The sequence below is a fragment of the Mustela lutreola genome, chromosome X, assembly GCF_030435805.1.
Source record: "Mustela lutreola isolate mMusLut2 chromosome X, mMusLut2.pri, whole genome shotgun sequence".
NCBI lineage: Eukaryota > Metazoa > Chordata > Mammalia > Carnivora > Mustelidae > Mustela > Mustela lutreola.
Genome location: NC_081308.1, coordinates 11,654,190 through 11,681,053, shown reverse-complemented (window position 1 = coordinate 11,681,053; position 26,864 = coordinate 11,654,190). Strand labels below are relative to the sequence as shown.

At 43.1% G+C, this 26,864-nt stretch overlaps 1 protein-coding gene across 2 annotated transcripts in view; it reads right to left on the bottom strand.

Annotated features, from left to right (window-relative positions):
- Positions 1–24,485, bottom strand: part of BMX (BMX non-receptor tyrosine kinase) — a 49,151-nt gene extending 24,666 nt beyond the window's left edge. The window contains exons 1-9 of one of the 2 annotated variants that reach the window (XM_059158019.1): positions 24,325–24,485; positions 18,543–18,689; positions 17,875–17,979; positions 16,243–16,324; positions 11,205–11,324; positions 8,145–8,209; positions 3,421–3,596; positions 697–768; positions 38–91 (exon numbers count right to left, since the gene is read on the bottom strand). In XM_059158019.1, the coding sequence (XP_059014002.1) occupies positions 38–91; positions 697–768; positions 3,421–3,596; positions 8,145–8,209; positions 11,205–11,324; positions 16,243–16,324; positions 17,875–17,979; positions 18,543–18,689; positions 24,325–24,327 (824 nt within the window). In that variant the 5' untranslated portion in view covers positions 24,328–24,485. Of the gene's footprint in view, positions 1–37; positions 92–696; positions 769–3,420; positions 3,597–8,144; positions 8,210–11,204; positions 11,325–16,242; positions 16,325–17,874; positions 17,980–18,542; positions 18,690–19,635; positions 19,758–24,324 lie in introns of those variants that run through there. The other variant, XM_059158020.1, reaches the window with a different exon arrangement.
- Positions 24,486–26,864: the final 2,379 nt, after the last annotated feature.

The window sequence follows — 26,864 nt, the reverse complement described above, 5'->3', positions numbered from 1 at the left end:
TTAGGTTTAGAGGAGCACAGAGAAGTTTCAAACTCACTCATAGTCATCCAGGTTTTCCTCTCCTTCAGATGAACTTGACTCGGGGAACCCCCTTAAGAAGAGAGGGAAGGACATGAATGCCCAAAACCAAACCAAAACACAACCAAAAACCCCCCTGCCATCTAGGAGTGCAACATCGAATCCTACCCAGCTTTCACCTTGACAAATAAAATTCCCTCTTTGCACTTGGGAAGGTATCTGCCAAGTGAAGAGAAAACCACTCAAAAGTTGAGTTCATGCCCAGTTTATGAGGAAATGGCTCTTTGCTCCAGGAGGCCGCCGGGAACATGGGTGTACCTGACTCTTTTGGAAGAGTGGGCTCATGAAATAGACAAATGCCTTCAGAAGCAGCTGGAGTAGGAGGTTAAAAAAGTTGGGAGTTTTGTATAGAGCAATTCTTAGAGGAGAGTTACTTGGCTTTGGGTGGTTTTCCTCCTGCTAGCGTGGCAGAAGAAGAAGAAGATGAGGAGAACTGTAACCCACGGGCCATCGAGTCTGACTGACTGAAGGGTTCAGAGAGACAAACTACATGAATTTTTTGATTCGTCTTTACCTTAAACGTGAAGTCTTGTTGCAAAAATGATTGCAAATGTGGTTAGTTTTCCTGCAAATGGAAGCAAATCCTACACGTAAAGGAATGATCTGCCTTTGACTTACCATGACATCTTGGAGGTGCTGTGATTTCCAACTGTCCTTTCCCTTTGGTGGCCAGATGCAAAATCTTCGTTGCTGCGACAAAAGATACATGTTGTAAATTCATGTTTATTTATAAATGTCAAAAAAGAAAAAATAGTTTTGTTAGATATCTTTGAGCTTCCTTGAACATTGGGACTGTCACCTTTCACTTGGGTTGGGAATTTAAGCCAATGAGTCCTTTTCACATTTTTGTCCCTCAGGGACCCCAATAACCAGAGGTAGCTGGACAGTGCTTCCTAAGCAAAAGAGAGCTGTGACTAGAAAAGATCATCTAGACGGGGTTTGCCTTGATTTTCTTGTCGCTATGCAGGCATTCGGTCACTCAGATATTTTAACATGTTATTTTCCTCTTGGCTGTTACAATTGCAATGAAAAGTCTGAAAATGCTGTTTTGCTTGGAAGGTAGGACCTATTTCCTGCTCGCTTTCCTATCTCAGGCTGTTTCTCAAAACCACCCTTTGTAGCAACAAGCTTCCTTAACAAGGAAATGCTTCTCTAGTTCCATTTCCTCAACGCTGAGAAGGAGCCATCTCTGCCTTCCGAAGAGCCTTGCTCACTAGCATGGTTTTTGTTTTTTTGTTTTTGTTTTTGTTTTGTTTTTTACTTCATCCCTTCATAAGAAAACTCTTATTTTAAAAGGTGGAAGCAATTTTCGCTTTTATGTTGCTTTTAAGAACACACAGAGAATGTCCACCCATGGTGCATCTCTGAGGTTTATCCATATGATGGAACACTATACAGACACTCAAAATAATCGAGGAGCTTACAAGACAGTGTGAGTGTCCCTAACACCTCTCAACTCAATTTTTAACATACTTAAAAATGACTAAGAGAGCAAAATGCAGGTTATGTGTAACCACCATCCAATATTTTTTCACATTAAAACTTAAATGTCACTTCATGTATTTAAATGGGGAAAAAATGCCCAAGATGTGAAGTGAAGAGAAAGAAATGTTACACACGGTAACATGTGCATAGAAAATAACCTAGGAGAAGGTACCCTGGATATTCTGCAATATTTGAATACTTTAATGGAAAAAATTAAAAAGCAGCTCACGTGAGGGCAGTTGATAGAAAGTATTATCTACTTATGTGAGCTGAGACTCATGACGGCATTTATAAAATTCAATCCACAAGACCTTTAAGCCATCATCATCTTTCACTCACTGATGCTACTCAGGCTAAGAAGTGATTCATTGATTCTTTGCTCAGATGGCCAGGTTTCTCAAGTTCTAGGGAAAAATCCAAGGTTGGGACTGAATCTGGGGTGCAGAACCTAAGGGGGTGTCAGAAAAACTCAGTAACGTGTTGATGAAACTTTTTAAAGATAAAAACTAATGAAAAAAATCTGTGATGAAAAAAAATGTCAACAATTTCAATAAAGATAGGATCTAGCCATCCAGGCGTTGGTGGCTGTACAACCACACCCCCCACCCCGTGAATTAATAGTGCCGACTACTTATTTGAATACTGATCAGTTTCACCACACATTTCCCTCAATGGATCCCTGGGGCTTCCAGTAGGGAGGGGGCCTTGCACAAAGCTGACATGACACCCGCTCGCCTAGGATCTGTGTCTTTCGATGGTCTCCTTCCACAAGAAGACTGGATTGCAGGCAAATAAATGGGACATGTCGCCTCAGGCGCGAGGTATAGATTAATACACTTGGACTCTTAGCTCCACTTTGAAATGAAAAGCACCGCAATTTGTTATGCCAAAAGCAACAGCAAGAGTACACCTACATTCTCTCAAGTTCCGTGTGACCCTGTGTCTGTGTCACCGGTACAGTGAGGCATTTGCTTTGGGTGGATGATGAGGATGGAAAGAATAAAAAAAAAAAATAAGGGCACGAGGGAGAAAACAAAGAAAGGAGATGCCTGGGAGCCAAGGGATATTCTACATTATTGGGAAAGACAGACCCCGGTGCCCTGCAGGGAGGCTAATGACTGGGCGAGGGGATGTCAGACAGTGAAGAACGTGATGGGGAGGAAGGCTGGGGCAAGAGGGAAGGACAGTCACTTGACCCTTTTTCTATTGTCATCTTGCGATTCAATCCAATCTTTAGTGAACATCAAGTATGGAGCCTTCAAGGTAATTTTCAGTCTGGCCTTCGGTAGCAACTTTTGGCTTAAGGGTATGTGCTATGGTGAGTGCTGCGAAGTGTGTAAGCCTCACGATTCACAGACCTGTACCCCTGGGGCTAATAATACACTATATGTTAATAAAAATAATTGATTAAAAACAAGTGAGACGACTTATGTCAGGAAAGGTGAAAGGTGCCCATCCCGAGAAGGCAGCCAAGGCCTCGCTGGGAGGGTTACTTGTCATTTGTAAGCACAGGACAAAAGTAAGCCCACCCTGAACTACCTCATGTAAAGGGTATATTTTAAAGCTTCCAAGTTCTGGCATGTAGGGTTATTTGGAGGAAAGGAGGAGAGAAAGAGGAGGGAATAAAATGCGCAAGGATCGTTTAGATCGTAGATCAGATCATAGATGGGAAGTCCATGCCTTTTGGTCCCAGCGGGGCACCTGCTCGGCCAGACTTCAGGCTCAAGCGCTGAGCCTTTTCGGAAAGGGTGGCCCTTCTCAACTAAGGCCCGTGTGCACAGCTTTGAGGCTGACATCCAAGGCTGTGGGTAATTCTAGCCTACATGCTGGGGAGCCCAACTGGGAGCTGAAGTTTACCTTTTCAGTTTCCTTACTTTCCACCAGTCAGGGCAATCTTCTCTTGGAGTACCCTGCGTGTTGACAGTCAGCTGAGAGCCATAGTTTTTCTTGGAGTCACTGTCATACTGGGCCGTGGTGGTACTTGAGGATGGTTCATTCATTCTGAAAACGGGAACTGCTCGAGGAATCTTCAGCTTTGGAGGAGAAGAGATTTTAATATATCACAGTGAGACACAGATTCAGGCACTGGGAACTAACAAGCCAAGTACATTAGCTCTTCGGAAGGAAGGAAGGAAGGAAAAGGAAAGGAAAAGCAGACAAGGGCTTGTACTAAGTATAGGCAAAGATCTGGAGCAACTGGAGCTCTCATACTGGGCTGGTTGCAGTACGGAGCGCATAAACACATTGAAAAGTGGTTTGCAGAATCTACTGAGGTCAACTGTGCACATACCCTACAATCCAGAAAGTCTATACACACGTCCAGCAGTGAAATCAAATGACACATATAAGAATGTTCATAGCACAATTATTTCCATTCGATAAAAACCGGAAATGACCTAAATGTCCATTTAAAGGGGAAGATAATAAACTTATTTGATATTAAACACAAGGTGCTACCCTTCTGGTCCTGAAGATAGAGGAGGGGGCCAGAAATCAAAGAACATAGTTGGCCCCTAGAAGCTGGAAAAGCCAAGGCGATGGATTTTTTTCCCCTCTAAAGCCTCCAGAAGGAATGCAGCTGTGTGGACCCATTTTATGTTAGACTTTTGACCTTCAAAATTTCAAGAAAATAAATTTGTGTTGCTTTAAGTCACTCAATATTAGTGATTTGTTACAGTGGCAATAAAATGAACATAGGGGTATATTCACACAGGGGAATCCTCTACAGCACTGAGAGTAAACTACAACCACACGCTAAAGTGTCAGTCAGTCTCACAGAAAGACAGATAACACACGACGATGATGTGCTTTATGATCCCATTTACGTAAAGGTCAAAACCAAGCACGTGAGCTATGATGTTGTAAGTCAGGCTAGTGAGTACTCTCAGTGGGATGTAGTGAAAGGAACACGATGGTACCCCGGGGTTCTGCGATGTTCTGTTCATTGATTTGAGTGAGAGTTATACAGATGTGTTCGGTTTGTGAAAAGTTGTCAAGCTGAACACTTCGGGCGCGTATACTTGTCCAAGTGCATGTTATATCTCAATTAAAAATTCATGTAAAAAGATGTAAGGTCTGCATTTAATTTTTCATACTCATATTTTTACTTCTTTGCAGGGATCGACATCCCAGTGCTGGACACTATTTATGAGCTATGTGGTTCCATCCAGAGATAAATGCTCCAGAAAGTTCCCTAAACGGAAATCTGAACAGAAGGGCTAGAAAGTGGATTTTTAATTTCCTCCACTCTGAAAAGTAAGTCCTCTACAGAATGTTCTGGTAAAAACAAAGGTAAACACATTTTTCATGATACTCTCGCTGATCCTTGATCCCTTAGGGCAGCTTACAATCAAAACAGACTTACAAATCCTTGGCTGCTGATTTGCCTGACTGATAATTTTCAGCACATTTCCCAGAGAATTCCTTGTCAGAGATTCGATGCAATAGTTTCTGGCTCCTAAATTATCCTCTGCTCTTAGATTTGTTTAAAACAAATTTTACTGAACTATGATTTGCATACCATGAAAATTACCCTTCATCAGTGTAGAATTCAGAGACTTTTGGTAAAATTGTCCAGATGGACAAACCATCACCACAATCCAGATGGAGCACAATGCCATCACTCGTGTAAGGCCCTTGTGACTGTGAATAGTCACCTGTTCCCAACCTGGCCCTGGGCAACCTCTAGTCAACCCTTTGTTTCTGTAAATTTGCTTTTTCTGGTATATATCTGCTCTTAGGTGTTTTATAAAGCCATAATTTTCCAGCTTCAGGACTGGAGCATGGAGCCAGACCAAAATAGCAATGTTGCTGATAACAAAACCCTCAAACCTGAACAACTATATTAGTTTCCTTGGGCTGCCATAACAAGCCAGTACACATTCAGTGGATTGAAACAACAGAGATTTGTTCTCTCGCTGTTCCGGAGGCCCCAGGTCCAAAATCAGGGCTTCACTATGACTGTGCTCCCTGTGAAAGCTCTGTGGGAAAATATTCATTGGCCACTTCCAACTTCCAGTGGTTCTAGCATTCTTTGACTTGTGGCAGCATAATTCGAATCTCCTGCATAGGTGTTTATTTATTTATACATTTAAATTTTAGGTTTAGTTAACATACAGTACAATATTGGCTTTGGGAGAAGAATTCAGTGATCCATCAGTGACATACAACACCCAGGGCTCATCACAAGAAGGTGCTCTCCTTGGTACTCATCACCCATCTAGCCCATCCCCTTGCCCACCTCCCTTCATCAATCCCTTAGTTCTTTATCATTAAGAGTCTCTTACGGCCTGTTTCCCTCTCTCTCTTCCCCCTATCCTTGCCATAGGTTCATCTGTTTTCTTTCTTAAATTCCACATGAGCGAGATCATATGGTATTTGTCTTTCTCTGACTTATTTTCCTTAGTTTTATACTCTCCAGCTCTATCCACATCACCGTGAATGGCAAATTTTCATTCTTTTTGTTGGCCGAATAATATTCCATTGTATAGATATACCACTTCTTCTTTATCCATTCATCAGTGAGGGACATTTTGGCTCTCTCCATAGTTTGGATATTGTTGGTACTGCTGTTACAAACGTCGGGGTGCATGTATCCCTTTGAATCAGTATTTTTGTATCCTTTGGGTAAATACCTAGTAGTGCTGTTGCTGGGTCACAGGGTAGTTCTGTTTTCAACTTTCTGGGGAACCTCCATCCTATTTTCCAGAGGAGCTGCACCAGCTTGCATTCCCCCTAACAGTGTAGGAGGGTTACTCTTCCTCTGCATCTTTGCCAACCCTTGTTGTTTCTTGTGTTGTTAAATTTAGCCATTCTGACAGGTGTGAGGTGATATCTAATGGTGGTTTTGATTTGTGTTTCCCTGATGACAAGTGATGTTGAACATCTTTTCATGTGTCTGTTGGCCATCTGGATGTCTTCTTTGAAAAAGTGTCTATTCGTGTCATCTGCCCATTTCTTAACTGGATTATTTGTTTTCTGATCCGCCTAGGTCTTTAAATGGCCTTCTTCTCTGTGTATCTCCCTGTGTCCTCTACTCTTCTTATAAGGATACATCCTTAGCAAGTATGATCTCACCTTAGTCCTTAATTAATTACATCTGCAAAAACCTGTTTCCAAATAAGGTCACATTCTGAGGTTCTGGGTGAACATGAAATTTAGGAGATACAATTTAACCTTCTCTAATAGATTTCCTTTTGTCCTTCATGTTGGTTCATAAAGATTATGTGGCTTTTACTTAGAAAGAGAGGGGTGTGTGTGTGTGTGTGTGTGTGTGTGTGTGTGTGTGTGTGTGTGAGATTGTGTGCAGCTGAAAATAAGTACCCAAGATACCATAGAGCGAATGGATGGGTAGAGACACTCCTTTACTTCTGGGAGAGCTTCTAGAGCATCACTGGGAGGCCATTTTATGTGTCCCCTGGCATTTGAGGAGGCTGACATCTGCCTCGGAAGCCTAAAAGTAGGAGGCTATGGCTACACACCTGAAAGCAGAGCAAAAACAGAGCAGCAGCCTGTATTGCAAGAGTGAGTCACATACAGTTGTACCAACCAGAGCAGTCAGTTTGTCTGTTGTACTGTAGGCCAACTCCACCCTTGGGAGAGGGTTCTGGGAGCCATCTTGAAAGGAACTCTGCCCAAGATGGGTGAATTGACCCAGCAGAAATGTAAAGACTGGAAACTCAAGAGCTAAGGGTCAAGACAACCACTCCATCATAAAACTCCATTTGGATCTGCACTCTCATGGGGAACCCACAAAGTTTCCCATAAGCTAGAGTCAGCATTAGACAACTGTCTCACCCAGAAGCCACCCCTGCCAAAATCACGATGTAATCTGCCACAAATGACTGTTCATTAGACCCCCTCTTCCTGGGCCCCAACCATGAAAGAATCAGAAATCTCAGCTTCTTCATGGCTCTCTCCCCAAAGCAGGCAGCCAGCTAGCTGATGCACACCTGAGCTATGTGAAGGGGAGAAGCTGTAACTTGGAATGACGTTTGGAGGTGTATGTTTATAACATTGGATAGGACAATGTAGAGGTTCTTCTCACGACTACTAGTAATTGGGACATTTTGTTTCATCTAAGAGCAGCTGGAAAACTATGGAATCTCCCTAAGATTCCATTCAGGGACAGAGAAGAAAGCCCACCACGTGGCTTTTGAAGGGAAAGAATTAGGTTATTTTCTGCTTGTGTCCTATGAAGTCCCATCCTTCTTCAGGATACCTGCATGAAGCAGTCTTGGCCATGCAGCTGCTGGGGGAGGAATGACAGCTAACTACATCTGCCTGTCCTGTGTGATGCCATCATAAGGATGTCTCCCACACGCACCCATTTTTTGGTGACTATTTATGTGCTTACAGGTTAGAAAAGGCCCAGTTATTAAGTACAACAATATAAAATGGCAAAAGGATTCACTATTTGGGCTTGGCATTCAATGCTGCCATTGCTATCTGTGATAGCTCACCTCTGTCCTCTCTTTGCTCAGCAGTCCCAGTGCAGGCCATATTTTCTAGTCTTGAATCTGGCAACTCATGGTTTATTTAATATGTCCTGACTATGCAAAAATTTTTAAATATTAACTTACCACTCTGTCTGGGAAGATGGGAACTCTGTGTTTCTCTTCATGGGTTGTAACGTGTAGATCAGCATCTGAAAGGCAAAACCAAATAATACCAGGAGGAACTTTCAAACAAAACAAAGCAGATGTTAGGAATCAAAAGGATAAACTAGCTTATGTGATCAATGCTTCAGATGACTTGAATTTAGACACAGCACTTGGAGTGATTTTGTTGTTTTCCTGCGTAACACCCAACTCAAACACCACTGCTCCCCCCTTGGTTATCAATATCCTCCCCAAATGGATAAAAACATTCAAGTTCCTCTAAATCCTGTAAACTATTAATTTATACCACATTTCCACCTTGTGTTTGAAATGCAGGTATCTAATCTCTTTGGGTAGTACCTATGATGCCAGGTGTCAAGAATCCATGTCTGATTCCTCTTTGATTGACTCATACAAGATGCTTATAAGTACTTGATTTATTTTTTTAAAGATTTTATTTATTTATTGGAGAGAGAGAAAGGGAGAGTGCACAAGAAGTGGGGTAGGGGTTGGTCAGAGAGAGAAGCAGACTCCTTGATGAGCAGAGAGTCCAACCCGGGGCTGGATCCCAGGACTCCAGGATCATGACCTGAGCCTAAGGCAGATGCTTAACCGACTGAGCCACCCAAGTATCCCCAGGTAGCTGATTTATAAGTGAAAAAACCTGTCTCCGACTTTTTTCCATTTCTTTTTCATTTAATTTTTAATTTTTTATTAACATATAATGTGTTATTAGCCCCAGGGGTACAGGTCTGTGAATTGCCAGGTTTACACACTTCACAGCAATCACCATAGCACATACCTTCCCCAATGTCCATAACCCAACCACCCTCTCTTTTTTTCCATTTCTTTTGACAATTGCTGGTTTTTGCCCAGGCTATGGGTGTAAAGCCATTAGATGCCTTACAAATAGAGCGGCCATATAATTTACTAACCACTCCGGAACATTTCTTACAGGGATAGGTAAGTTTTTAATAATTATGCCAGGTCACCAGCTGCAGAATGAGACTGCTCCCAACGAACTGGGGGATATGGTAAATTTACTTGTAGGCCGCGCACATATCCTGGAAAAGGAATGGTCCAGGACATTTTGGAGACAGAAGGAAGCAAGAGCTTGCAACTATTTCCTTCCTAGTAACTGTACCCTTGGGCCACTCTGTAACCTAGCAGAGGAGTAAGTTATACTCGGCTAGCTAAACGGTATGATAGCTGCTCATGGACCCACGGCAGCTCCAAATTCTGTAGTTTTCCTCAGAGGCTGGCAAAGAGCCTGTTGCACCCAGAACATATGGCAGACGCCATCCAGATCGAGCCTAGGATGAAAGTCCCAAGGGAGTGCTCTCTCTGGCCTTTTCTCCTGCTTCTTCCCAGGGAGTTAGGGTCAGAGCTAGAATCTGGCCTGCTGGGTAATGGTACCAGATCACTGACAGAATAATTGGGAGAAAGAATTAATGCTGTAAAGAAACATTATTCCTCAGCCCCTTAAGTGGAGGGAGGAATCCATATACAATAATTTCTGTATAGTTCATCAAATCACAATAATTCCTAAATATAAAGGGCAATGTGATATTATTTAAGATCAATAAATATTTGTTGTGTAGTCTAATTAAGATAGAAAACACCATGAACATTTATTCATTGATTTTTGTTGTCAAATTACTAGTAATACCATTAATGAGACTGTCAGGTGTCAATACTATATTGGAGTAAATGTGAATAATAGCTCATGTCCTCGTGTCTTTTATAATTCATAAAGAGGTATCATACCGCTGACCTTATTCAGTTCATTAAAGGTGTGATCCCAGCATATTTTGCTCAAGCTGGTAAAACTGTTACCAGAATAACTTCTCCTTTTTAATTTATTCACAACTTATGGTTGTTACACAGTGATAAACTTCTAAAATTTATAAGACTGCCTCATGGGGCACCTGGGTGGCTCAGTCAGTTAAGTGTCTGACTCCGAGTTTCGGCTCAGGTCCTGATCACAGGGTTTCAGGATCGTGGGATCGAGCCCCATCTTGGGCTCCACGTTCAGTGTGGAGTCTGCTTGTCCTTTTCTCTCTCCTGACGTTTAAATAAGCATCTTAAAGAACAGAAGATGATTTCTGCTGGGAATTCCTTGGGGAGGGACATGACCCAAGAGAATGAAGTAATAGGGAGCCCTCTTTTTACTCAATAAAAGCATGAACTATATAAAGCTTATATAATAATAAACAATATTTAAATAATAAAATAAATAAAATCTTTTTTAAAATCTTAAAAAAGAAAAAAAGACCATCTCATGTAAATATCCTAGAGATGAGATGGGACCCTATAGTGCATAAGCAGAAAACAACCTAATTTCTTCCCTCCCTTAGCCCTTCAAAGCCACTTGGTGGGCCTTCCTTTCTGTCCCCAGATAAAATCTCAGGCAGATTTTCTTAGGAATATAACTCTGGGTAGAATCTGATTGCCCTTAAAGCAGATCCTTCACTACCTTCTGTGGTGTTACTATGAAATCAGTAAACATGCCCAGAATGGTAAGTCCTTTAAATATGTCTTTTAAAACTTGATCGTCCATCAGTTTGGTATTTATAGTGATTCAAAGTGTCACTTTAAGTTTTATCCCTTGATGTATTATTAAAAAGAACATTGGTTTTTTTTTTTTTTTTAGTTTATTATTTTAGGCTATGAACCATGGTGATATGTTCACCATATTCTACCCACTGGGAGTTTATCTTAAACCAGAAAGAATTATGGGAGGAAATAAATAGCTCCTTGCTCGGTTCATGATTCCGATTAAAAAAAAAATTTCTCATGAAATGAAAGAACAGCAAATGTTAATATTGTTATCATTTCAATGAACATGACTCAGTTGACCCTAGAATAGACTTCATCTGCCCAATAGCATTTTTTGAGGCTGGGTTTACATGATGTCAACCAATGTGGCACATCTTGTTTTCCCAAGCTGGTGAGCTATTCTGGAATTTGGCAGGTTTGCCTCACGGGGCCCATCCTCCCAGGGTCCCACCCATTGCGGGGGGTGGGGGGGTGTCACCTTACATGCTTCCCAGAGGGTACATCCTGGGGCTGCTTTGCAACTCTGTTGGCAGCACAGGAACTTTCCGTCCACGAAGAACCCACTATGGTACTTGATCAGCAAGTGAGGGTTGCCCCTTATCTCTGGGGAACAGGCAGGAAGAAAATACAGCATGAGCAAATGTTGGCCCAAGAGAAGAAACACATTCAGTAAGGGCTGTTATCACAGAACAATGAAAACCTTATTTTGCCAGCAACCAGGGTAAGAGCAAACGGCTCCCCAAGGATATAAGTCTTTCACTCCGAAGTTCATAAGCCAAAAATTTGCTTAAAAATCTACCCAGGTATGAGAATTTCTATCAGTCTTACAAAAAAAAAAAAAAAAAAAAAAACCAAGGACAACACTAGAAAGTGTATATGCAGATTAACTTGGTGGTCTAGGGTTTTAGAAATACATCTGTAAAGGAAACAAGTGGGTTAGGGCACATAGGGTTCAAGGGGCTGAAGGATAGGCCTAGATCTCAGCAAGAAGAGAAGGTTCTAATGAACATGTGCTTTCCTCAGCTCCTCATTTTGAAATATTTTAAAGGCACAGATGAGTTTCAAGGATAGTACAATGGATGTCTGTTACCCTTCACCCAGACTCACCAATTTTTAACTATTTACCATATTTGCTTTTCTTTCTCTCTGTTCATACATACTATCACTATTAAAATTTTTGAAATTATTACTACATTTGGTTAACTATTTGAAAGTAAGTTGCGGATATCATGACCTAAATAACATCGCCGATAAATTTATCAGCATTTAACTTTTGTTGGTAGGGACAGTCTGTTACATAACCATGATACAGTTATCAAAGTCAGGAACTTTGACACTGATACAACACTACTGTTGAGTATTTTATAGTCAAAATTTTCCCAACTGTGCCAGTAATATACCCTTGATAAGCATTCACTGTTTCTGATTGGGGATCCAATCCAGAATCACAGTGGTTTCTCTTGATCTGGAACTGTCTGGAAACAATAGTTTCCCTTGATCTGGAACTGTCCCTCATCTCCGCTTTGTCTCTTGTGACTTTGACTTGTTTACACTAAGGAATGGATTGTTTGTGTGGCTACTTTTCTAGGAATAGGTGCATATTTTAAAAAATAATGAGAAGTTTAATCTAAAGAAAGTTTAATCTAAAGAAATGAAATTCTTTTTTTTTCAAATATGCTGTTATTTTTTAAAGATTTATTCAGGCACTATAGAGAGGCAGGGCATGGGTGGGGCAGAGGGAGAGGGAGAGAGAATCACAAGCAGACTCTGCCAAGTATGAAGCCTGATATAGAGCTCGATCCCATGACTCTGAGACCACGACCTGAGCCAAAACCAAGAGTCAGACACTCAACCAACTGTGCTACCCAGGTGTCCCCAAAGAAATGAAGTTCTAATACTGGAGTAGAATACTGTTTCTACACCAAATGAGCGTCTCTCAAAACACAGCGGAGAAACCTACAAGATCTTAGTAGAGAGCAGTTCAAGGAGAGTCTCTAGGTGGGGAGGGCTGATTCTATGTGTGACTTCAATTCTTTAACTCTTGATTTTATATTCATTTTAACCCTTCCTTATTTTAATCCCAGGAGAGTTCTGTTCCTCCTTTTCAACCCGGATTCAAGGAAGTGTTTGGAGATACTAAGTGCTTTACTGGGTCATCGGATCATTTCCAAACCATAATGTATGTAAAGCAGCCAGCTCTGTGTTTGGCTCAGAGCACATGTTCAACGAACAGACGGCTTTCAGTGTTATCGTTCCCTTAGGTTAGCTCAGCTCAGCCTAGCTGAAAGCACTGGTATTTTTTTTTAAAGATTTTTATTTATTTGACAGAGAGATCACAAGTAAGCAGAGAGGCAGGCAGAGAGAGAGGAGGAAGCAGGCTCCCTGCTGAACAGAGAGCCCAAGGTGGGGCTCAATCCCAGGACCCCGAGATCATGACCTGAGCCGAAGGCAGAGGCTTAACCCACTAACCCACCCAGGCCCCCCAAAAGCACTGGTATTAAAAAAAAAAAACTTGACTAAATATTAATGGGAACTAAAGGGAAATTATTGCAGAAGTCCCCAAAAGCCAAAGGAGTTAAAATTATAAAATGCTAGTTTCTGACTCGGAACTGGTGGTCATTGATCACCATTGACCATTGACCAAATGGTCATTGCGATTCCTTGGGCATGAGACTTGCCTTCCAGCTCTCCAAGCTCCTGCTTCCCACATGCCAGGAATCCTGTTATTTCCTACTACATCGATTTTGTTTCCTGGATAACTATTTCTTTTCCAATCAAGTCCAGAAGTCCACATGGCGACACTCCAGCCATTTAATCATGATAATAAGAGGACCTGAGGTGTGGAGAGGTGGTCTAACTTGCTCAAGTTCATAAACCTCTAGTAAGCAGCATATCTGAGACTCAGCCCCAAGATTCTTCTATTATAATCCAATGACCAGATGCCAGCTTTCCTGTAGCATCCCCTTCGGTTTTCATCTTTGGAAAGAAGGACACGCTTTTTCCGCATCTGCTCAGCTGAATTCAGAACCGCGGTGGCTGACATGCCCCAGTCCCCACTCAGTCAGCCCAAACCTCCTGGGTCTAGGTCACCTTCTGCAAAATGCCATGTCTCTGATGCCACCTGAGTTCATAATGCCCAAGCTAACTAGCAGACAAAAAGACTTCCCAGGGGAGAGGATTTCTGTGACGAAACTTCTTTGTTTTCCTGGGGAGGCGGGTTGGTTGGCCGGACGCACGGCTGCTGCCATCTTCTTCTCTTGTTTCCTTCAAGCCCGCCTCACCCACCTCCTCTCCGACTCTGGGCCCGCAGAAAGGCTGGAAAACCAGATACTGTCTTCCAAGCCCCCTTACATATGGAGATGGCCACGAGACACAGATCTGGCCAGTAAACACCTGTAGGAATTTGCAGGGGATGCTTCTGGAAAAGCTCAGAGCCTTCCCAAGAGCCTCTGAGGGTAGCAGAGCAGAAAGCTAGTGGGAGCCTGGGTCCCTACTGACTTGCCTGAGCTGCTGCCCCAGCCCAGGACCATGTACCTCCGGACTTGTGAACGGTGTGAGAGGAATGGACGTGCCTTTGTTCCAACAGCTGCTTGGTGTCTTTTTACCTGCGTCCCCAAGCATTGTTAATGGATACACACGGCTTCCCCTGCATGCAGCAGCCCTCGTGATAAGGTCTTTCTGAAGTCTTATCAGGAGCTAAGAGATTCCCTTTGGCTTCTCTCTCTCTGCTCTCCCTTATGCTCCATTGGCCTTTACCTGAGCTCTCCAGGGCCGCCCAAACCAGCTTGCCACACATGGTTGCAGAAGGACCCTGAGGTCTGCCTCACAGCTGCACACTGGGCGGGTGGACGCTGCAACCATTCCCGGGAAGTCCCCCCAGAGCAGCATCTTAGGGCTCGTCTAGGAGGCCCCACTCTAGCCACCGGGACTCACGTTTGTGTGTTGGACCCTTCAGTATATATGTGAGTTTTATTCATTTATGGCTCATGATCCCTCGAGGAAAAAAGCAACATGACCTCCCATTTCATAGGGTTGGGAACCTGAGATCCAGAGACTCGAGATGGTTTCTTTAGCGGACACAGCAAAGCAGGGTGTGGAGGATGTGTCTGTCGCTAAGACGGATGCCCTTCTCAGTTCAGCAAGCTGGGAGCAGGGAGAGGGAGGCTTCTGGACCTCCCGGGACCACTGGACTATCCTCCAGGAGAGGTTGCTAAACACTTTCAAGCAGAGGGAAAACGAAGCCCTATGTGTGAAGAAAATCTGAGAAAAAACCCTAACCTGAGACTCAAAGAAAACAAAACCTCACCTGGTCTCGGGGCTCGATATCTGAAATTCCACCAGTAGAGTCACTCATTCGGGTTTTATGCTGTCCTCACACTATCACCTGCCTGCCAAACTAGAATATCACCTGGAGTGGTGCCTGGTGCCTGGCTGGCTCAGTGGGTTAAGCCTCTGCCTTTAGCTCAGGTCCTGATTCCAGGGTCCTGGGATCGAGCCCCGCATCGGGCTCTCTGCTCAGCAGGGAGCCTGCTTCCTTCTCTCTCTCTGCCTATTTGTAATCTCTGTCAAATAAATAAATAAAATTTTTTTTTTTTTTTTTAAAGAATATCACTGGGAGAAACATCATAGCGCCAAATAGCCAACAGCGTTCTCTCTTCTACCACAGCCTGTCACCAAAGCAGCCTGAGAATCCCTGAGCAAAAGCTCCATTAAATCCCCTAGCTCTGGGGCACCTGGTGGCTCAGCCATTAAGCATCTGCTCAGGTCATGAACCCAGGGTCCTGGGATGGAGCCCCACATCGGGCTCTCTGCTTAGCAGGGAGCCTGCTTCTCCCTCTCGCACTCCTCCGTTTGTGTTTGCTCTCTCGCTGTCTCTCTTCCTCTCTGTCGAATAAGTAAATAAAAAAAAAATGAATCCCCCAGTTTTGCCTAGCATTGACACCGTACCGGTTAAAAAGCCGGGTTGGGGTAGTCGAATTGGGGGTTCTCCATTATTACGCATGTGACCCTGGCCATGTCTCTTTAAGTTCACTTGTCTGGAAAAGGGAGAGCACGATAACGTTCCATGGAGTCATCAAGAAGATTACTCGAGGAAATGCTTTACGAAGTACTTGGCATAGCAGTTGGCAGACGCTACGACCGTAGTACTTCTATAGAACTTTCTGTAAACAGCCAAAGTACGGTAGCCACACAGCCTCAGAGAAGGCAGACTTTGCCCCGGGGAAAGGGCAGCCCCGTGGGTGGGGAGCGGGAGGTCTGGTTCCTCTGAGCTGCCTGCCCAGCTGCCTTCGGGGAGGGCCCAACAGCCCGCCCCGGGGAAGGGCAGGAAAGGGAACCCGAGCCACAGGCTCAGTCCGCATAACAATGAGAATGCAAAATGAGCCTGGCAGTTTCTCCGAGGTTCGTGGGAAAATCAGCAGATTCTCTTCTGGCTGCGGGTCCTTTCACTGCCGTATCTCTCCTCCACCAAGCCTCACCAGAACTCCACGGAGAACTCCCTTTTATGACTTTTTAAAATTACCTTTTTGTAACGCTTTCAGCCACTGACTTCTGCTCTCTTCGTTTGATGCATAGACATAGAGAAGCCCATCTTTATAGACAATCTGGAAAGGGAAAGATTAGGGGCATTTAGATACAATTGCCTCCATGGTTCATTCCCGGGCAACTGCAAATTTTCTGGTATCCCAAAGAAAAGTTGAGTTTGCTTATAAAATATGCATTCACTCTGGAATTAGATGAAAAAAAATCTAGTTATTTTTTTCCCTCCATCCCTCAATTTGTTTTATCCCAGACACTTCTACACTTGGGAAAATCACGGCAATGATGTGTCTGACATCAGGGAACGTTGAGGACCATGGAGAATTACAGAAGTCTAAAATGTTAGATATCATAGTGGTCTTAGGAATGGTCTACCGACTCCGTGCCTGACTCTCTTCACAGCCCATTGGAAAATATTTACCTGCTCTATCCTTAAAAATATCTTCAGGGATGAAATGTCTTTTACTTCTGCCAAGCCATCGTTGGCAATTTGCATATATTCTGAGCATTATATAGTTCATGCTTTTATTGAGTAAAAAGAGGTTTCCCTGTTACTTCATTCTCTTGGAATGAATTGCCAGGAATTGCCAGCAGAGATCATCGCCTGTTCTTTAAGATGCTTATTTAAACGTCAGAACATTTGGGGGCAGCTGGGTGGCTCAGTGGGTTATAGCCTCTGCTTTTGGCTCAGGTCATGATCCCAGAGTCTTGGGAACAAGCCCCAAATCGCATCGGGCTCTCTGCTCAGCAGGGAGCCTGCTTCCTCCTCTCTCTCTGCCTGCCTCTCTGCCTGCTTGTGATCTCTCTCTGTCAAATAAATAAATAAAATCTTAAAAAAAAAAAGTCAGAACATTTTAATGTCTTCCCCACATCCTTCTCTATCTAGTTCATTCATTCAGTTTTTGTGGGTAGATGGTACAGACCCTTTATGAAATATCTGCTAATTTCTGGGCTCTTTCCTAGACCATTTCAGATCTAACCCTGTCTTGGCTCTGCGAAATATGGATGACTATGCCCACTTGGCGAATGAAGAAACAGACTTGGATAGAGAGTTGAGTGTGTTGCCTATGGTACCAGCAGTACAAGCTGTGAGGTTAGGAGCTCTGGGTGCCCCCGAAGCCTGTGGTCTTTTGAGCCTCCCATGCTTCTGTGATATGAATTTGAAGCATCTTCCCAGAAACCCCCCTGCTTTCTTCCAATAGGAAAGTGAGGTATGAAGCTTTCCTTTCCCTGAGGAACCCAGGCTCCTCGGCATCCCTTCATCTCAACTCACCTTCACACCCCCGCATTGTAACGATCTGCAAATGCCTTGGGGATGAGGCTGGCGTTTGATTCCTTCTGGTGTGTCTGGTACCTTGGAGCCCCTTGGAAATGCTCAGCAACCTTTCATATGAAAGACCGTGGGACCCCACTGCAAGTTATGCCACTGTGGCTTACTTGCTCCCCTTTCTTTCTCTCCCTCTAGGGAAAGCAGATCGGTAGATCAAATTTCAGCAAAGTGCCCGACTACCATCTGGGGATGTTCCAAGTCTGGTCATCGTCCTTGTCATTTTGCAACATCTTTCGTTATTGCCAATATGTGGAATTTGCAATAGAACGTTGTTCCTCCCCTTACCTGAAAGGGGTATTGTCTCTCCGCTGGGGTCTGCTCCTCAAGATTGACTTTCTCCACACACCTGATTTTCTTAATCTCAATTGATCCTTTTCTGCTGCCTCTTTTCTGAATTAAAAACCAAAATATAAGATGCCTCATGTGATACACAGCGGGACACAAAGAAAAGCAATAAAGTGAAGATTATCCTGGGAGGGAGATTGAGAGATAGGACGGGTAACTGAGAATTCTTCCAATTATTCCATCAGAGTCAAAATCCAATGGCAGCAGGATATGTTTCCTATATGTTTACCCATATACTCCCCCCAAAGCAAGGCTAGAAGCAGCACTTAATTTTGTTCAATAACCTTGAAACATATTTCCACCACCTGTGGTGTGTTTAATCTATGGAAAATCAACATTTAACTCCAGAAGGCATCTTTAAAAATTTCAAGTTGAGGACCAGTGTTCTAAAGTTACAATTTGCCTTAGCAAAGTTAGCCAATATTTTAAAACCCTTTATCTTGAACTAATCAGGTCTTGGTTAAGAAAAGATAACGTGATAAGTGAAGGCAAGTTGATCTTTACTGCCTGAGCTAAGAAACCTGACATTGTTTCATTAAAATTAAGCCCTTTGTGGACACGCAAGAAAAATAAATAGTAGAAAAACAATGGAATAAGCAGGGTCTCACCATTTTGTCATATTCATAGTAGGAGAGATTTGTTTTGGTTAGAACAAAAAGCCTCTCTTTGTAATTACTTGGCGACATTTTCTTTTTTTGCTGTGACCTTTTGAGAAGAAGTTCTTCTAGAATGGATTTTGTATCCATATTGTCGTCCTAAGTAAAATAAAATAATGAGAATGAGTGTTTTCACCTCGCTACATTCTCTTTTAGCCTTCAGAATGTTTAGTCAACTGCTTCTCATTCAGGAATAATATAAATAATATAATTTAGGTTTAGGATTAGAGAAGAAATTTTAACTCAGCAGACTCTTAAAAACACATAACTTCATTCCTACTGCCTTGGTCCTGGCTTTTATAAATATGTTGATTTATTTACAACGTTTTATCTGTTTTAGTCACCTCCCACTCTGGATCATAAATTCACCATCTTTGAGCTCCTTTCCAGACACCTTATCAAAATTCTGCTTATTCCTTAAGGATTCTGTAGGGATTTGTTGAATCAAACTGAATATGATCAAACTTTGAAATATTTGAACTCCAGGCAGCTCGCCATTATCCGAAGTAACTGATCAACAAATTTCTGTCTATTACTGTGGCTGGCTGTTTGAAAAAATCGTCCTGCCCCCTGGGAGACTCTAATATTATTGTAAGTAATACCCACAGTTCCCCATCACGATCAGATCTTTAACATAAAGGAGATGGGTCTACTTTTCAATATTTCTGAGAACAAAACATTTTAAAATGCCATCAAAATCGATCTCAAAGAACTAAACAAAATTGGTACCTTACAAACTAAAAACATTCTTGCTTTTTCTTCCAAAGCCGTGGAAAGCATTAAAGCTTAAGGTATTTCTAGAAAAAAATCCATTAAGTTTTCTGGTTCTACTAAGACTGTTCCTTCAACCCTCCATCCAAAATCAGGTCTGCTAATGAAAAGTAACATTAAAAAAATAATAATAATGTTAAGTAGTAGGCCACAAGAGATAAACTTTCTTATGTTCTTTGCTTTGTGGAATCACATGTGTACCAACAGTGAGATGTTCAATAATTTCTATCTTTCTTTGTTTACTGATAATCTGAATGTCACTAACTTTACTCACCTTGCATTTGATTAGTCAGCTGGGGTGCACTTGTGGGTCCTTAATTTCCAACTCCCGAGCTCTAAGTAAAACCTTGCTGCTCTGAGGCACTCATATTCCCTCTGGCTATGCCAGGATCATGCATTACCGAGAAAATATTTGCATCCTACTTATCACTCTCCATCAGGAAGCACCCACACAGGCATTGCTCTGTTCGATGGAGGGAGGGTTTGCCAAATGAACCTGTCCAATCAGTAAAGGCCACTTCTCCATGGCCCTGAGCATAATGGGCCCACTATGACAGGGAAGTGGGAGGAAAAGGAGACACAGCTAATAAACCATGGCCAGGTCCAGCCAGCTGCTCTCCTGACATAGATCACACCTCTCTAGAAACGGGAATCAAGAAAATCAGCTTATGTTCATTATTTATACAGATGAAGTGGTTATCTATGAATCCCTCAAATGTTCTCCAAGGGCATCTTTTGATTTAGAGGCAGAAGTAATGGAAATCTTCTCTGTTACAAATCTTATCCATTGGTTACTTTTTATTTTGAATAGTGTTTTATCAGGGAAGGGGAGTCTAATTCCTTTGGGAAAATAGAATGAGTTTCTTTTGAGCACAGTGGGTGTTCTATGCCATGGTCGCTGGTTTCTTGGCCCCCGAACTCAAAGATGGGGATCTGTTAACTCTATTAAGTTAAGATAAGATGATTTTCTATACCCAAAGTCTATGTCTGGAAGAGAATTTCCTTGAAGACTTAGTGAAACTGTGGAAGGTCTAGTTTTTTGGGGGGGGTACATGCCCCTTTTGGGGAGCCATACCACACTGGGCATAGTTTTAAGACATTTTGGCTTTTACATTCCTGTGTTCTACAATTTTACTAACAAAGCATACAAAGAAAACTGTGAAAACTTTTGTCAAATGTCTTTTAGAGCCACAGCTAAAACATGACTCCTTAAAGCAGAGTGCTAGTTAAATAGATCTGATTAGCTCAACACAAAATTTTTACTTAAAAAAAAAAAAAAAAAAGAGGGCACCTGGGTGGCTCAGTGGGTTAAAGCCTCTGCCTTCGGCTCAGGTCACGATCCCAGGGTCCTGGGATCGAGGCCCGCATCAGGCTCTCTGCTCTTCTGGGAACCTGCTTCCTCCTCTCTCTCTGCCTGCTTCTCTACCTACTTGTGATCTCTGTCTGTTAAATAAATTAAAAAAAATCTTTGAAAAAAAAAATAAAAAAAAATAAAAAAATTAAAAAAAAGAGCATTTACTTTTCAAAACTTCTTCAGATACTGAATGAATTTGTAACATTAAAAGTACTGTTTTAAAAAAGCAAATCCCAAAGTCTCAGGTATTAAGCAGCCTTTCCCAGGACTGCATGACCTTACGTACACTTTACTATTTATAGAACTTTTACATTCATTACATTAAAGATTTTGGGGAGGGAATTTTATCTAAAAGATTAATATGGTGAATCGCAGAAGCAATTGACAAATGAAATTCACAAGGTTGCTTCTGTATATTGGAGGAAAAAACAATGGCTAGAAAAATTTCGACAAAATTGTTAACTCCAAAGCTCTGCCTTTTGTGAATTTTTTGGCTTTCCTTTCTAAAATCAGATATGATGTGTGTTTATTCTACAAAATTAAGAACTACCAGCAAGCAAAAGAAAAAAAAAAACTGTTAACATTTTGGTGACCATACCTCTACATTTTTCCAAATATATAGGTATCTATTTTCCCAAACATGAGCTCATGCTCTGTGAAGATAGGTCTGTAATCTGTTGTTCTTATGTAACACACACATGGGGCCACGTGTCTTTGGAGACCTTCAAAGTTCTACTTCCTCAGTTGGCCCCCGGAGCTTCCTAACGAACTTGAAGAATCCTGTTTTGATGACTTACGCTTTGGTCTCATCCAGATCAGTTTCTTCTAGGACAGTGCCTGGCTCCTGTTCTAGTTGGGATCTGCCTTTCTACTTCTATTTGCTTCTATCCCTTCCTTGTATTGTTCTCTTCTCCTACATTAGCCTAGATTTGAAAATGGAGGCATCTCTATGGTCTCCCTCGGTGTAGAACGAGATTATCGGTGATGACTAATTTTTAGAAATGCAATATTTCCTCCCTGTATTAGGACAATAAGTCGACCGGCTCAGCTACCCCTGTTGACTCAAATGCCTGCATCATGGCTAACAAATTTGACTCTGTCTGCCCATATTTAATAATATATGTTCAGTCGGGAAGGTTAAAAAACAGTTTCAAAATGAAATGAGATCCTGAAGCTAGTTAGTATTAGCCTGAAATGTATTTCCATAGAAGAGCCAGCAGAATATGGCTGGGTTCTCATATTACCAACTACACGGAATAGACACATCAATTTGCTTACCAAATAGCCCGGGCTGCCTATTTCCATAAGTACGTGAAACTAGAAAGAGATTAAAGTGCAGGTGACATAAAAACAAAAAAGTATAACCAAAAAAAACTGGCAGAAACCAATATAGTATTTTCTCCAAGGAAGCCTGCAACCATCCCGCAACCCTTAATGTAGGTAAGAGTTGAACACTAAGTTAACATGACCTAGAATTCCTGTAGTTATTTAGCATTTACAAGGAAATGTTGTGAGGAGAGTAAGGAGTTCAGAATTTTGAACCCACATTATATTCGTGGACAATGTCACCCTGACCAAGTCCCTTCCCTGCGCTAAGCCTCAGTTTTCTGACCCGGAAGAGAAGATGAGTCACAGCTCTCTCAAGGGGCTTGATTGAGAAAGCTTTTGTCAAAGTTGTGGGCACACCATGGGCAATGAACCACGATCAAAAAAGAAAATGGGGGAAGAAACAACTAGAATGCTAGAGCGGAGCCCATGTTCTCATTGCCCTGAAAGACCCAAGGAAGGAAAGTTGTTTCTTCTTAAGATAATCAAGAAAAAAAAAAAAAGATAATCAAGAAAGAAATTATGGAAGGGAGGACATTAACACTGGATGTTGCAGAATATAAGTGATTATAGCAATAATCATCCTAGCTAACATTTAAGGAGGGCTTGCATTATGCCCGGCACTTTAAAAAGCACCTGGAAAATATGTATTCGTTTACTCTGTGGGGTAGGCCCCCTCTCCCCCCCATCCTATGGGGTATGTCCTAATTCAGTCACCTTATGGGGTGGTTAGGAAAAAGGCAAAAGGTGATAAAGCCATGTCCTGATCCCTTATGCTGAATTAGTAACACGCAGCCCTGCTTAGGGTATACCTGCTGGTGTGGGCAGAAGCAACCGGCCCGTGAGTTCAAATCCCTGCTCCGTCTCTGTGCAACCTGGCATGTTACTTCCCCATCCATAAAGGGAGTAAAACAGTAACCATGTGGAAGAGTTAGGAGGAGTCAAGAGGAAACAGCAGTACGCCGCCTAGCACGCTCGCTCCTACTCCCAAATCCTGTACTTCTTTCCCCATCACTCCTAGGCAAAGTGTAAAAAAAAGATCATAGGAAAGGTTAAAAACTGAAAAGAATGAAATGATCTTTGATGATAAAATCTCTGTCCTCATCTCTGTTCCCCAGGCCCTAGGGACGGGAGAGCATCAGAGGCAGGAACGCTTCCCGTGTGCTCTCTCCTCCGCACGTATCTGCACTGTTCAAGATAGAAGTATCTGTCTGTTACAAGCTTTCAATCCCGGGACAACTTACCTTAGGTTCAAGGTGAACCAGCCCCTTACAGACTGGGTTTTTGGGCCCCTGGGTTTCTTACAAATCAATACGTGGATGTGACTGCAGGGGTGGTCCACGGACCGGCCGTATCAGCCGGGCCTGGGAGCTTGGGAGAAATGCAGCTGCCCAGTTCCTGCCCCGGGCCCGGTGCACCAGAACCTGCATTTTAGCGAGATCCCCAGGAGCCTCGTGTGCCGTGAGTTTGGAAAGTCCTGATCTAGACCACAATCCACTTGCACTACTTCTTCTTCTTCTTCTTCTTCTTCTTTTTTTTTTTTAGATTTTATTTATTTATTTGACAGACAGAGATCACAAGTAGGCAGAGAGGCAGGCAGAGAGAGAGAGAGGAGGAAGCAGGCTCCCTGCTGAGCAGAGAGCCCGAGGCGGGGCTCGATTCCAGGACCCTGAGATCATGACCTAAGCCAAAGGCAGAGCCTTTAACCCACTGAGCCACCCAGGTGCCCCCACTTGCGCTACTTCTTAAATCCAGTGAAATTATCCTGGTGCACAGGAACTTTCAACATTTTCTGGCTGCGGCTGTAACTAAAAGCTTCACCTCCCCCAGCTTTCCACCTCCGTCTAAAATCCTCCCCCCAAACCCCAGACGTTGGAAGCCTTCGGGAACCTGAGAACAAATATTTGCAGTTAAAGTAACACCATAAAAACACAAGTACATAAAAGAGGGTAGGACTAACATTTCTCCGTCTTTGGGAAACAGTTAGGAAGCCAATATGCAAAGTCACAAAAGGCCATGCCTGCAGAGGAGGACGGAGAAAAGCAGCAGAGGAAACGCACAGAGCTCGCTGGAGCTGACACCGAGGGCCACACAGCCTGACAGCTTCCCTGAACGACGTTTTTGAGCCGGGGGAGGAATGGACAGTAAAACCGCAACAGGCCCCCAAATTAGATGGTCTCACCCAAAGTCCCCAGAGAAGCCCCAGCAATCTCATATTCATCATTCTGAACCTATTTGCCTGGAGGATATGACATAATGGGGCCCACTACGGCCGCAACGCACCATTTTGGCTCGTTCCGCCGCCGGGGGTCCACCGCCGCGCGGTTAATCCACTCTCACACGAACACAAACCCCAGCTGCCCTCCTTCCAGCAGCAGCAAATTGTCTCCCATTTTTCCCGGCTGCCGGATCAGAAATGGCTACATTACTCAGTGCCCCCAAAACGTTTATTGTCCTGCAAGGGCCTTACACAATCCCACAGGAAACCACGCTCAACACTTAGCCAACACTTGTTGATCTGATTGAATGCAACACAAACGGAGACAAAAGCCTATTTCATAAAGGTTCCAATTTTGATAACCACAGCCCCTGCTTTTCCCAGGCAGCCCTCAGGAACATGTGATAACCCTGCCTTTGTTTTTAGAGCTCTGGGCTGGAAAGGACAAGAAACTAGCTCGGCAAAACCCCACTTCTGACGCTGACTTCTCTCACGAATCAGGAAACCATGAGGTAACGCCAAAGAACGCAGAGAATGAGCAACGAAAACTTCAACTCAACATTGGACGAGGGACCGCTGCAGGAAATGTGACAGACAAGGACAGTTAATATGACCGAAAAGGAGCCCATTTCCACACCTGAAATTGTTAAGAAGCCCAGAAGTGGGGAAGAGATCTGTTTGGCTCGTGTAGCAGTCCCCAGGTTTGCAATGAAAAAGTGTGATTGTCACTCGACATCACTGTGACAGTATCGCAACTTTTGTCTTTCCTCGTGCCACCCTCTCGTCTCTGGTGCACACGGACTGGTCATATGTGGTGAAACTAATGAACTCTTTGAGGCTCTGCTATCCACAGCTGAAAACCTCAATCATCCTTTTGGTATGCTGTGACACACTGAATTAAGTCACCCGTGGTTGGCTACTTCAGCTTATTTGGGAACATCTACGGTGTGAGGAAACCTTGGGTTGGCAGAGGAGAGCGATGCTGCTGACTTTCCAAGAGGTCGTCACTTGAGTGAATGTGGGATTAGCATCACTTCTATTTTCTTGGCATTCAGTCAAGTCTTCTCGAGAACCTACCATGTGCTAAGCATTCTGTTAGGGACCGGACACAGTGGTCAACAGAATGAGGGCAGCCCACATCTTCAGGGGCCTAATGTCCAGTGGAGGTAGGACTCCAAGGAAAGGCTTAATTACAGTGGAGTGTGGGGGAAAATAGCTTACAGAGGTATTGTCAGTGTTTCTGTTTGAAACTGGAATTTGGGAAGGGGCAAAGAGTCCCTCAGAAGAATTCCGAAGAGGGGAGCTTACACCCTGATAGTAAATGAGCCCCTGATGGTTCCCAAATAGCTCTTCGGTCTCTGGGAATAAGGTAGGCAGCCATTCAAGAAACCCGGGGTGAAACAGAGTACCAGTGGCCCAGCCTCTTGGCCGAATAAATGGATTTATTATTATTAACATAATATAATAATAATAATAATAATAACAACATAATATTATTATTAACATCCTGTTAATGAACTTCCTTTCCCACATGGCGATTTGGATTTACTCTGCTGTTTAAACATGGTAGCATGGCAGATCAACTCTAGAATGACTAGTAAATTTCGAGGAGGGGGGACAGGAAGCAGTAGAAGCCTGGAAACACCTGGGCACAATCTTAGGATTCACATCCCTTCTTGGGCCTTGAAACACTCAAGGGCAGCTGGGAGGAGTGGTTTCCTCTGAGTCAAATGTCACAGATTTATTGACTTATTCTATTCATTCGCTTCCTCTGCCACTTCTCCTGGACCTTTCTTCGGCTCTGTATTTTCCAGGTCTTCAAGTTTCATTCTAACTTGTGGCAATGTGCTATGTCGATTACATGAGTTAATTTGTTCAAATTATGGTCTGCATTGTCACCTGTGCCTGGTGAGCCCCTTAGGAACGTGCTCTAATAATAATTTGACTTCATGACGAGAGCAAGCTTGTTCACTTGGGAGTTCTAGTGCTTGTCTTTAGCATAAGAAAGAAATCTGATAGCATCCATTTTGTGTGTGTGTGTGTGTGTGAGAGAGAGAGAGAGCAAGAGCGAGAGAGAGAGCTGCTTCTGGCTTCTGGCTAACCTTTATTTTTTCTCACTTTAAAAAATGCATTTGACTCATGGCTTTAAAACATCATGCATATGCTCATGATTCCAAATTTCAGCCAGCTCCTCTCTCCTGAATTCCAGACTTGGAATTCAGACTGTCACCTTGTCCATCTCTACTTGGAAAGTCTAATCAATGTGTCTACATTACCCTCGCAATGCCGACCTCCTGACTAACCCCCCCCCCCACACTACCTTCTCCTGTCATCGTCCCCTTTCAGACAACAGCAACAGGATTTTTCCAGCTGCTTCAGGCCAAAGAGTATGGAATCATCGTTGACTTCTCCCCTTCCTTTACACCCAGCATCCAGTTCTTCACACAATTTGGTGAGTTCTCTCTTCATAATATATGCCGAACATGGCCACTTTTCACCACCTCTTGGCTACTTCCTGGGCAGTCGCCATCATCTCTCACCTGCAATGTTGCCCCTACCCCCGAGTGCCCTCCCTACTTCTACTTTTGCTCCTGGAGATCTGTTC